This window comes from Chelon labrosus (assembly GCF_963514085.1).
Source record: "Chelon labrosus genome assembly, chromosome: 19".
Taxonomy (NCBI): Eukaryota; Metazoa; Chordata; class Actinopteri; order Mugiliformes; family Mugilidae; genus Chelon; species Chelon labrosus.
The window spans coordinates 7338076-7350663 of NC_140352.1; the positions used below are offsets into that span (position 1 = coordinate 7338076).

Below are 12588 nucleotides of genomic sequence, written 5' to 3' on the forward strand. Positions count from 1 at the left end.
GGACCTTACTTTCACACACAGTATAACGTGCTCCATCCGCCACAACTCGGACAAAACTCGGAGACACGTGGAACAGCTCAAGGGACACGACAAAGAGCCCTAGGTGTTGACCCGGCCTCAAAAACTCCCCAGATCCCAATCCGATCAACCATCCACGGCATGGGCCGGAACAAATGATCCATGGAGGTCCCACGCTGCAGCACACAGCACCCCAAGGACTCACCAATGCCAATGTCCCGATTCCAGACACCACAGGACCATCCCAGAGGTCCCATGTTTACGCTTCAACGGGTCGGACAGGTCTAGCGGCACAAGGAGGCTCTTATCGTTATTAGGTTTTTGTAAAGATGTGGCTGGCAGGTATTCCTACAGTTGCACTTCCTCCCATGACCTTAAATTTACAATAACTTAGTCTGGACATGTAACTCGGACGGGAAAATTAAGATTGTGTATGAAATGTGTGCAGAGATGTGTACTTCTTCTCTTTATTTTATTTATGTTGAATACAAAAACAGCAATTGACTGAAATATTGCAGAACTGAACACGGTGTTCACATAGTCTCGTTCCTCCTCCGCAGCTGAGTTTCTAAAAGAGAGGTTGTTTTTTTCTCAGCTAGGAACAGACCCCGTGGAGGAAAATGAAGCCCGGTGGGAGTTCTGAGCTGAGCCCTCAGCAACAAAAGCAATTACTGCAGACTTTTCCGACTAATGGATCCGACTGAAGACTCAGCCTCTCCTTTCCCTGAATCGCAACCGTGTTGTCAGCCACCACGAGCATTGACACCGGGGCCCAGCGCTCACCGCAAGCTGCATGACCTCAGACAACTGCTGCCGCGAAGAGAAGTCAGCACTGTGATAATGTGTGTCACGCCATTTCATCGTCTAGAGCTGACGTATGAAGGCGAGCACTTAGCTTTTAATCGCAGTGGAAACCATCTCTGTACACCGATCAGCCACAACATTAAAACCACTGACAGGAGAAGTAAACAACATTGACCATCTTGTGACAATTCACTGTTCTGCTGGTAAACTTTTGGACCTGGCATTCATTGGTGTGGATGTTACTTAGACACGTAGCACCCACCTAGACCAGACCAGGCACCCCCACCCCATAGCAATGACAGTCCTTGATGGCAGCAGCCATCCCCAGCAGGATGCAGCCTGACACAGGCACACACACAAAAACAGTTTAGGAACAACTAAAAAAAACATGAGGAACAGCACAAGGTGTTGACCTGGCCTCCAAATTCACTAGATCCCAAACTGATCAAGTATCTGTGGGATGATCCACAGAGGCCCCCCACTAACAACATCCTGTTGCCAGACACCACAGGACACCCTCAGAAGGACCATGTCCATTCTCTGACGAGTCACAACTGTTTTGGAGGCACAAGGGAGACCTACACAAAATTAGGAAGGTGGTCATAATGTAATGCCCGACCTGTGGAACTATACCAGAAATTTAGGATCTAAAGGATGGAAAAAGACATCGATGGAAACCACACATCCATCCAACTTACTTTCATCAGACCCGGTGTTCTCCTCCGTGTTTTTGATGTAGTCATCCTGAAAAGAAAACATATTCACATTAATGGATTTAGCAATTAAAGGTTACGCAACTGGTGCTTGATTAAAATGCAGAAGAGTGCAAATAATCAGGGAAGATAAGAGAAAAGCAAAATGGATGGCATGAATGGCACTTTAAAAACTGAGTGCGTGCGTTTAGAAATTCTAATTTACACAGCCCTTACTCTGAATAGATCGTCTCTCGAGCGACAGAAGCAGATTATCATAACACACCTTTGGGATTACTAGATACTAGAAAACAGAAATGCAACCCAGTTCTTTCACAATCATAAAAATAATGCAGGATTGTGCAAATAATTAGTTGAATGTCACTTTTTTTGCTGATGATACTCAACTATACTGTATGTTATAAATAAAATCCTAAATTATTTTAAGAGATAGATGGATAAATCATTCCAGGATGCTCTGTGATTAAGATACTAACATACACAACCAGTTTAATTCTGCTTCCCATTGTTGAACCAAACCAATATGTGGATATCCTTTTTCTTGTGTTCCTTTTGTTTTGGATTTTAGTTTTAAGCAAAATTACTTCAGTTCAAAACTGTTCCTGATCATAATAACACTCCTATAACTAAACTGCCAGCATTTAAGTGCGCTGCCAGGTCTGACTTTGGCTCCGGGGGTCCCCAGACGTAGTGGAAAAATGCCCCGAAGAGATCAGGCTGACTGGGTTTATGACAAAACTAGCTGTATTTTACACCTATGTTGACATTTAAAGATATTTGAATATTGGCACTACATTTTTATATTACAATTTAATTCTGTGTCATACGTGTTGTGTGGGTGGTCGTGGTGGTGGTGGTGGGAGTATTAAGGAGTGTTACGTGACCACAGTTAGAGAGATTCCACTTCAATCAGCGTGAAGCTGTTACTCACCATGTTGAGCAATCAGTAGATAAGACGTTACTAGATCAAATAAATCATACCTGTTCATATCATATCCGAGGTGCAAACGTTTGCACATGAAGAGGTAAAATTAGGGGCAATTAGTCAAGAAAACATCTGCTTACGCTGATTGGATTCCCAATGGGAACGTTGCATTCAGACACATGCAGATAAGTAAAACTGATGCCCCAAACATAAAGCTATGGGAATTTTGTGTTTGTTGTCCAACACTGAGGTTAATGAGAGTATTCTATAACAGGGAAAAGCCACACCAGTGGAAATCTGTATTTGACTTTTATTGTTTCCGTTTATTGGACTGTAATCCTTCCTGTGAGTTTCTTTTTTATTGTGAGCACCATACATTTTTTTCTAGATGCTATTTTGCTGCTAAATTTTCCTGATCATCAGAAACTGCAAATTTCACAGGACCTTGGTTATATTTGTAACTCTAGTTTCTCCGCCATACTCCAAGTCCCATCATCACCACCATGGCTGCTTCTCTCTACAGCTGTAGCAAACAATCATTTGCTGGTTTACCTGGATTAGCCTAATTAGCTTAATGTCCATTGCATGCAAATTCGTTTGGCAGCCCGTGTTGCTGTCCAGTGATTTTGTTTGGAAAACTGAGGGACTACTTGCAAGGACAATATGTCATAAGCGAGATAAAAAGTTTTGCAGAGACGCTTTAAGGTATCCTGTTGGGACGCCATTACGAGAAGCTTTCAAACATATCCCAGGCTCTTCACGGACGCCCGAATCATATGAATCACTGGCCGTCGTAGCTTCTAACACAAAGTAAACGCCACAAAGCAAAACTCAAAGAGCTTAAATATATCTCATAAAAGGAAAACCGAACTATCCGAGCTCCTGTACTGCTGCAGAGGGAATATTTGCAAGCTAACTCTGTTTTTTAGAGTGCGTCCCTCGCGGCGTCGCGCTGGAACGATAATAAAAAATTCTGTGCCCCCCTCCACCCCCCGCACCCGTCCCTCCTTGCTGTATCCATTCTGACCCATTTCTCTCTATGTCAGGACAGAGAGGATCAACTATAAAGCGGTTACTACTCGGCACGAGGCCCAGAGAGGACCCCGAGGATCAGGTCTGTTCAGTTTAGCTCGGTCTTATTCTGCTCAGGGGACGCGAAGACTGAGCTCTCAAGTCAAGCTGAACAAGTATAGCTGAAGGCGGCTTAAACACTGTGCACAGGCCGAGAAGTTTAAAGGGGTAGTTTTCTATTTGTGATCTATTTACGCTGCAGATATTATTAGTGATACTTCAGATAATTGTGTCCAAGGCAGCAGTTTGTATTCGGGAAGGAGATTTTATGTCAAACACAGATTTCCAGACAATGGTTATATAATTCGTGCTTTAACCACGGTGAGCTCTTAATCCCGGAGCAGGTGACACAGACGGCCTAAAAGAAACGTCATGAGCAAAAACAGACAGTGCATTGTGCAAATTCACAAAAGAGACACTAACCTCTACTTCCTGTTGCAATGACAAGCGGCAGCGAGGGAGAGAAAGAAAAGAGAGAGGCATTGTTAGAGATTAAAAAAAAAAAAAAAAAAACACTTTACAGTTTTCCTTTTGCCTTCATTCAGCCCTGCAAAGAGTGGGCTGGTTTATTACATTTACGGCAGCAGTTAAACTGTCAGCCCTTAATGCGCACTGATTGCAAATACATGCCTTAGTCTCGCTCCTCTCGGGGGGACAACATAAGACATTCACAGAGGATTATGAGCGCCTATTAAGCGAGGATGATCAGCTGCCACTTCTGCGAGCTGGCAGGGGTCCCGATCACTAAGGGGGCGCCCATTCTCTGGCTGTGTTTACAAGCCAGTGCCAAACGCCAGCTTCCTGCCAGCTCAGAAGTTGCGGATAAGCCGTGACATACCGCCGCATCAGCCTTGAGAGACAAAAAAAAAATGTATGAAATAAAAAAATGTACAGTTGGGAATCGTCAAAGTCAACAGATGTGATTTAGATGGGGGGCTTTTTATAGCCGCGGCGCACACATAGGCACACATTTACTAAGCGCAGCACTGACAACACAGACAGATATAGCGTCTGTAAAGTACAACCTTGAGTTAACAGGGGGGCTTGACTGCTTTCCTTTCATTCCAATTCACCGTCTTGGCTTTGGTCCAAGGGCATTACACATCAATACCCACCGCAACCTCTCCCCGCGTGTGTGCTTCATCATTCAGCCAGAGAAATATAGCACCGCACGGTTTATTTTGGCAACCCAACTCAGCAAATACAACTAATTCTCTCCGCCTACGCGTACGTACCTGTCTGCTTAACGGCGCCGTGACAGCATCCTAATATATCACTGCGGATGATTTGCAGGCCTCACAAGGACGAGCCGAGAAGAAAGGGAAAGGTCTTAAAAGACGGAGGTGAGAATTCATCACGGAGGCCGCAGCAGGACTTCACCTCGGAGACGGTTTCTTAGAGGTAAATATTTTTCCCCCTGCAGCAGTGAACACTTTCGGGTGCAACATATATATACGAGAGGCAATTTCCCAGTTTTTTTTACGCTCTAAATTGACGGGATTTCTGCAATGAGTCATACGGAGGAAAATCTTTTAACATATTAAACGCAAACCTCCACGGCCATATAAATATAATGACTCCTCGTCCTTTTCGTTCGCATCTGCGTCTCCACGTGGCATTTTAAAGGTTGCAGCTGAGGTTTCGGGTCGACACTTCAGCTTAAAGAGAGCAAAAATAATTGCCAAAGCCCTTAAATCAGAGCAGAGAATCTTCTGCTTCTGCTAAAAAGCGCAAAAACGAGCGCCCCTCCTCATCAAAGACTGTCAGAGCACGTCGTGCATCAGATGTACTGTAGCGACTACTTACTTATTTAATTATTTGCAGAGCTTCTGCAATTACCAAGTCTCACAGTGCAGCCGGGACCAATGGGAGCCCAACAGCATGTCCTACAGACTGGTGTGCTTATCTCCTCCCAGCAGCAGTGTGACAGCAAGGACACCAAGCTGAGGCCGCATTTAGTCCTTCACCAAGGTTGGGAGCTAATGCTGCCCCGCTGAATCCCAGCCAGGCCGCTGCTACACTTCACAACAAGCCCAGACAAGAAGGAGGGAGGGGGGAGATCAGGGAGCAGGGAGCAGGGAGGGGTATGATATTCATGGTGGCGCTCCCCTGAGTTATGTGATTCATATCACACACGCCGCCTCTTTGCCATTTGTCAACAAGGCCGTAATGCAGCCGGTGTAAAACAGAGCCAGGAGGCTAATGGAGCTTGACTATCCAGATGCAGCGGCCGCTCCTCCCGGGCCGCTCGCTGGCATTAGGCTGACAGCGTTCGGCGGCAAGCCTGACTGCGCTTTTCTGAGTTAACGTCTACCTCACCTCGCCTAAGCCCCCTGCGCTGGGGGGGGCACAAACACCAGAGAAAACCCTGAACCACCCAACCCCGACGTCACTTACTGTAACACACCTGTCCAGAGCACGGGGCGCTGACACAGGGATGTTCATGCACGTCCCAACTGTGTATGACAATGGCAGGGCTAAGCCGAAATTTGGATTTTTACACCAATTAACCGCATGTCTGTTTGTTTGCCAGGAAATTACTCTGATGTTTTGTGTGTGAGAAGGCGCGTAAATGCTCCAGTCCAACACTTAGTATTGATGCTAGTATAAACAGTGAGTTATTTAGACTCTGCTATAATTTAATGTAACGGTCCTCTGCAAATTGTAAATACTTTTTGCAGTATTTTACTCCTTGCAACTGTCATACTGTCATCAACTGTCAACTGTTTATGGGAGCAACTGCAACAATACCATTTCCTTGAAGGATTATTGAAGTATTTTGAATCTGATATTATGAACATTGACTGGGTTTTAAAATCAGAGCCTGCAACAATATCTACAGTATGGATTAGGTTGGGGAAAGCCTGTTAAAGTATGATCGGGTTGAAGTGAGCATTGATTATCTCCCCCATTACACACATCACATATTCATTCAACCGCCCATCTCCTGCCTCTCGCAACTCTCCTCCTACGTAAAGAATGCACCACTTTCTGTACTGAAACTTAACACTGCCACTGAACAATATGACAATGTGAACTGTTAAAGAGGAATTACCGTTTTTTTACAACCTGGACCTTATTTCTGGCATAAAATTTACTCATTTACTCATTTACTCACCCATATAACTTTGGTGTCATTTGGAGTCGTTCGGGAGATATTTAGATCTGCGTATATCTATATAGTGGGAGTGACTGGGGCACCGAAACGCCGCCTCTAAATAACGCATTATCTGCCGTGAAACTTGTTCATTTCACCAATATTTTGTTATGATACACTAGTGTTATTCCCCACTGAGTCCGGAGTTACTTGTTATCTATTCGCGGACGTGCAGCAGTTTGTTGTTCTTTGGCCAGCTGTTCCTCTCTCTGCCTCCACATCCTCCTTTCAACGAGCTCCTCATCCGTATACTCTGGCTCAAAACGGTAAGGACGTCCATCATAAACAAAGTCGTCGTCCACAACCTCAGAATCGGAAAAATATTCAGCCGTGTTGCAAAAAACTACCAGTAGCAACTTACAGGTAAACAACCCGACCATCGCGGGTGAGCGCGGCGCTCAGAGATGACATCATCCAGGTTAGAGGTTAGTAGGTCAATCTACAGACCCCAGATGATGATAACAGGTTACTCTGGACTCAACGGGGAATAGCACTAGCGTATCATAACAAAATATTGGTGAAATGAACGAGTTTCACTGCAGATAATGCGTTATTCAGAGGCTGCGTTTCGGTGCCCCATTCACTCCCATTATACGGATATACGCAGATCTAAATATCGTCTGAACGACTCCAAATGACACCAAATAAGGTCCAGGTTGTAAAAACAGTAATTACCCTTTATGGCTAAATGACAAAAGCAGCGTAACCACTAACATAAAACATGAGCAAGCTGTAATCGCTCAGAAGAAAGGTTTTGCTGGAACAAAACTAAAGGTGTGAAAATGGTGGAAAATCCCAACGAAGCAAGAAAGAAAGTCTAATCAGCTGAGAGAACCATAGGAACCATGTTCTGAATCAAATCAACATTTATCCACCTTAAAAATGAACAAACAACGTCATTTTTTGCATTTTTTTGCATTGAAAATAGAAGTTCTGAGTCACGCTATGAGCCTTCACTTATAGGATTTGTATATTTTGGGATTTTAAGTGGCCGTCTTTGGCAGAGTATAGTTTTAAGACCCGTGAAGGATTAGTATCAGTATTAACAGATACTCAAGTGTTTGGTGACTGGTATCTTAAGAGGCAGTTTTGAGCCATCTGTAATGTTTGCACGAGTTTATCCATTGTTCCGGTGTTAGAGGTCAAGAGCTATTTACAGACGATGCCCTGCAGCATTGACACCTTTGACACAAAACGAGCAGCGGTTTAAAAACGAAGGGAGAATCCGTCTCCGAAAGAGAAAGCGAGACGAGAAGCTCTGAGCAGAGAAATGCTGCTCACGGGCAGGAAATTTGCATCTCCTCGCCCTGCTGCAATGATCCATCACGTGCATGCCACCTGCTTGCTCCATCCCCGCAGCTCATCTGTCCCCGTAATGTGACACGGCTGGTACAGTTTAGTTGTAAAGGACGAACCGAATCCTGACATTAGGACCACGTGTTACACCGCTGTCAGGAGAATTATATCTGGTGCACAGATACGAGACCGGTACTCATTTTCTGTAATTGCAACAAAATGTCACGCTGCTCCTTTAAACATGCTTCTTGACAATATCTATTTCCTCCTGTAAAGTCAACTAATTCAGACATTAGGTCTCAGTGGTTTAAAGTGTGCGAAAAAACAAAAGGATTCAAGCGCCGTAAAATGCAGATTTTACTGAAATCTGAACAAATATGATGAAGACCAAGATCCAAAAGCTGTTCGTTGAAGGGCCCAAATATGGAGCCACAGGAGCCACTGTTTTTTAATCCTTTGCTTCAAGTTTAATCAACCTAATTACATACATTTATACTTTCTCTCCTACCACTTCCTACTTGACTTGGATTGGCCATCTGAAACAGAAACGCCATCCAGACTTGTACGGCCTATTTGACAAATTAACCTGGCAACCTGCAACTAGACGATGATGACAAGCGCCAAATCCAGCTGATCCTGAAAATTTGATTAGCTTTTATGCGGCGTAACAGAAACACGATTAGTTAAAATATCCATAACTCAGTGATGACATAATCATCAGAGGCATAATCATCTTAGATCCAGTGTGTTTTCTAAGAACCGTGACTGCAATCCACCAATTAGCGTGCTTATGTACACCGATTGGGCATAACATTATGGCCACCTTCCTAATATTGTGTAGGTCTCCCTTGTGCCTCCAAAACAGTTGGGACTCATCAGAGAATGGACATGGGTCTTCTGAGGGTGTCCTGTGGTGTCTGGCAACAGGATGTTGTTAGTGGGGGGGCCTTTGAGGGGAGGGGCCTCTGTGGATCCTCCCACAGATACTCGATCAGTTTGGGATCTAGTGAATTTGGAGTCCAGGTCGACACCTTGTGCTGTTCTTCATGTTTTTTGAGTTGTTCCTAAAGCGTTTTTTGTGTGTGTCCTGCTGGGGATGGCTGCTGCCATCAAGGAGTGTCATTGCTATGGGGTGCGGGTACCTGGTCTGGTCTAGGTGGGTGCTACATGTCTAAGTAACATCCACACGAACGAATGCCAGGTCCAAAAGTTTCCCAGCAGAACACTGAATTGTCACAAGACGGTCAATGTCACTCACATCTCCTATCAGTGGTCATAATGTTATGCCTGATCGGTGTATAATATTTATTTTGATAAAGATTTGCTGGCATATTCCTACAGGCTCACACACCATCGTCATTCACACACACATTTCAGTGAAGTTCAGTTAAGGAACTCTGCTCTTCAGATGAAATCCCTCACTCTCAGGGCAATAACTGCGTGCTTCATCCTCTGCAATATTCCTTATTGATATTCTGAAGACGGTATTTGCAGTGAAGACATCACTTAAGCGGCGGGATATGAGTTAGAGGTTAAATGATGATCTGGACGTTTTGCATTTCCTCCAGTTGTCATTTATCCAGCTTCACGGAGTCATTTACTCTGCCGCTGACTGGATAAACACAGGCTGATGGATGGACTGGTGGTCCGGGTCATGTCTGTAATGAACGGAGACCTTGCGAGAGGCTTTCCTCAGCTGATTGCTCCACTCCGAGCTGAGGCTGTGTCATCCTATCAGATCACTGAGGTGTGTCTGCCTGTCTGACTGGCGGGACGTTGTCAGCTCATCATTCCTCCAGCCCGTCATTTGCACGGTAATGTGCTCTCCCTGATTAATGCGGCCGAATTAGGTACGTCTCTCTGCCTCCTTTAAATCCCCGCGAAAGGCCACACGGGCGGCGGAGGCTGTCGTGAATCCACATTCCACCCTGTGTCTCTGTAGTTACCGGGGAGCAGCGGGAGAGCATCTTGCCTTTGCCGTGTCATTATGGCGCCTCAATTCAGCGTGCTGGGGCCTAAGTGGTGGAGGTAATGTCTCGTTCTGTTTGTACCCTGCCGTCTTTGAAAACGCCGGAGAATGGGAGAGACACTAATGGCGCAGACCCACCGCAGATTGAAAACACTTAGAAATGCATTAGAGTGTTCCAAAACGACGCCGTGTGTCTTTTGGCCCCCGAACCCACTGGCTTTGGAGTGGGGGAAAACATTGTATTGTCGCTTCAACGTGAGGCAGAAATCACACAGTAACGGCTATTTCCACATCTCCTCTGACCCTAACTCATGTGGTTTCTACAGTGGCGTGGTAAAAATGACTCAGTTTAGTTTTACCGAAGCGTGACAGGGTCACAGATTTCTACACCGCACTCACTCCGGCGGACGCTGATGTGATCTATGGTGGTATTACAGCCCGGTTGTGATTACATACCATGTATGCGAAAAGCAACGTGAGATTTTTCATCACACCCCAAAGACAAAATAAGAAATCCACAGAGAAAAATGGTGGGGGTGTCTCGATTGCAACAAAACACCAGAGCATTATGGGATTAAGTCGCAGCCCAGCAGCAGAGAGCTGGATCAAATTGATCATCTGAGCTGGAGTGCTCGGGGGGCCTGGAGGCGAAGGACGCATGTTGTTTCACAAGGTAAGACGCCTGCCTGCAATGCAGTACAGTACGGAGGCAGCGCAATCTGCAGCCATCCCTGCACACTGAAGGGCACGTCTCTTTTCCCTGAGCCACGAAGAAGCCAACTGCCAAGCGTGCATCCATCTGAGACATTTGCATCGTGCTGAAACGCAGAAGTAATCGGGCTGACTGAGGAGATCAGCCCTTGCAGACGAAGGCAGATCATTTTACAGATTTATTTTTTTTTTTTTACGATGGCACAGGCTGGTTTATTTGAAGTTGAGATAAAAGAGGCTTATTTCAACCTGAATCGAGAGTCTTAAAACATTAAGACCTTCTGACGAGATGTTTTTCCAGCTGCCGTCGGCTAATAAGGCCAGATTTCGGGGAGGTTGCGTCACAGAAAATAAACCTTTTCTTCTCAGGAGCCCTTCAGCTGTGGTCTCCAATAACTGACTAAGTGACACATCAAACAGCGGCCAGGCTCACTTTGCTCCAGTCCACGGTCGAATCAAGGCGTTGCATGCTCCGAGAGACGCAGTAATTGGAGGGGAGGCGGACGGCGCAGATGCAGAAAAATGGATTCTGTTGGACCCCACTGCTGAGCCAAGCAGAACCCTGGAACGACAGAGACTCTGCAGCATCTTGCCGCTCCCCCCCCCCCTCCGCCCCCATTTGCAAAACAAAGAAGCAAAAGGAGGAGAGCCTTCAGGTTGAGCTCCACACAGATGCCCCAGGGAGCTTGCAGCTTATGCAGGGCCGTCTTTACTGTGCCGAGCCGTTCTGCTTCTGCATACAATATTAGCAGAAAACCTCATAACAAGACAAAACCGAAGCATGTGGCTCCACGGGAACAAAAATATCTAAAGCCAGTGTGCTATTTTCACTTTGGAGTAGCTAGACTCATCACTATCGATCTGCAAACACACAAAAAAAAAAAGTTATCAGCATACATAAATAGATGAATGAGCTTAAATCTTGTTTGGTGTTGGCACACTAACCTCACCGAGGGAATTTAAATCAATATCCAATGTGGGGGAGGCTAAGAAAATAAATTCCACTCCAATAAACTCTGACAAATTGACTTTTTTTTTTTTGCCAAGAGAAAAAACAACCCCTGCAGGTTTTTTCTAATTAAAATGCAAGTTATCCACATGAATGTGCTGTTACACCCGGTACGTTTGCAGGGATTATGTGGACCTTTGGAGTCCCAAATTCAACTAAATGTTGATGTGTGTAAGGCTGCCTTCTAATTTTTCTTGTCTGATCCATAAAGAATGAGACCCCTTTTTCGGATTCTGTTTTTCCCGGATGTTGCAAAGTGTCTAGCTATCCATGTAGGTAAACCCTACCTACAAATATCTTGTTGCTCAACTGTGCTGGACACAGGCAACAATACTGGCAATAAAGGTCAACTGTGACGTCACCTCTTTGCCCATGTCAGGACCAAAACCTTGTACTTGAACACACTGCAAAGGCTGCAGCCGACTACCAGCTGGCGTATATGATCTGTATATGAATTCGGAAACTACTCTTCTTACCAGCAGGTGGCAGTAGTCTGTTTAGTCTTCAGAGAAATACAGCGCACTTTTATTTAACCCAGCTACACTATCCCATCTTATATCCCGCTGTTGAGTACTATTAAATGCTATTGATGGTGCTGAGGTGCTGCCTGTTTTTATACAGGCTATACATATCTGCAGCTCACAGTATGTAGCACATGAGCTGTTTGTTCTCAGCATACTGTATGTATTCAGGTCAAGAATATAGATTTCTATTATTGCAAAGCATTACTTTATACCGTGCTTTTATCAGTGACGTCATCAGAGAGTAGTCGGAGTCGACTTCACTTTCATCACATAAGAGTTGACTTCAGAAAAACCTGAAGTTGTGTAACCCCGACTTTCAGCACTTCCATTTCTCTTCACTGGTTCCCTAAGCTGAAGAGTCAATTGAGTGTCCAAACACCACAGACAGGGG

The 12588-nt window shown here is 45.1% G+C and overlaps 1 protein-coding gene across 1 annotated transcript in view; it reads right to left on the reverse strand.

The window, feature by feature from the left end:
• The window catches only part of LOC311504941 (testican-2), a gene marked incomplete at its 5' end in the record, with an annotated part of 43461 nt that overhangs the window by 19060 nt on the left and 11813 nt on the right, over nucleotides 1-12588 (reverse strand). The window contains one exon of the mRNA XM_084568295.1: nucleotides 1521-1566. Within this exon, the coding sequence (XP_084424421.1) occupies nucleotides 1521-1566 (46 nt within the window). The remainder of the gene's footprint in view (nucleotides 1-1520; nucleotides 1567-12588) is intronic.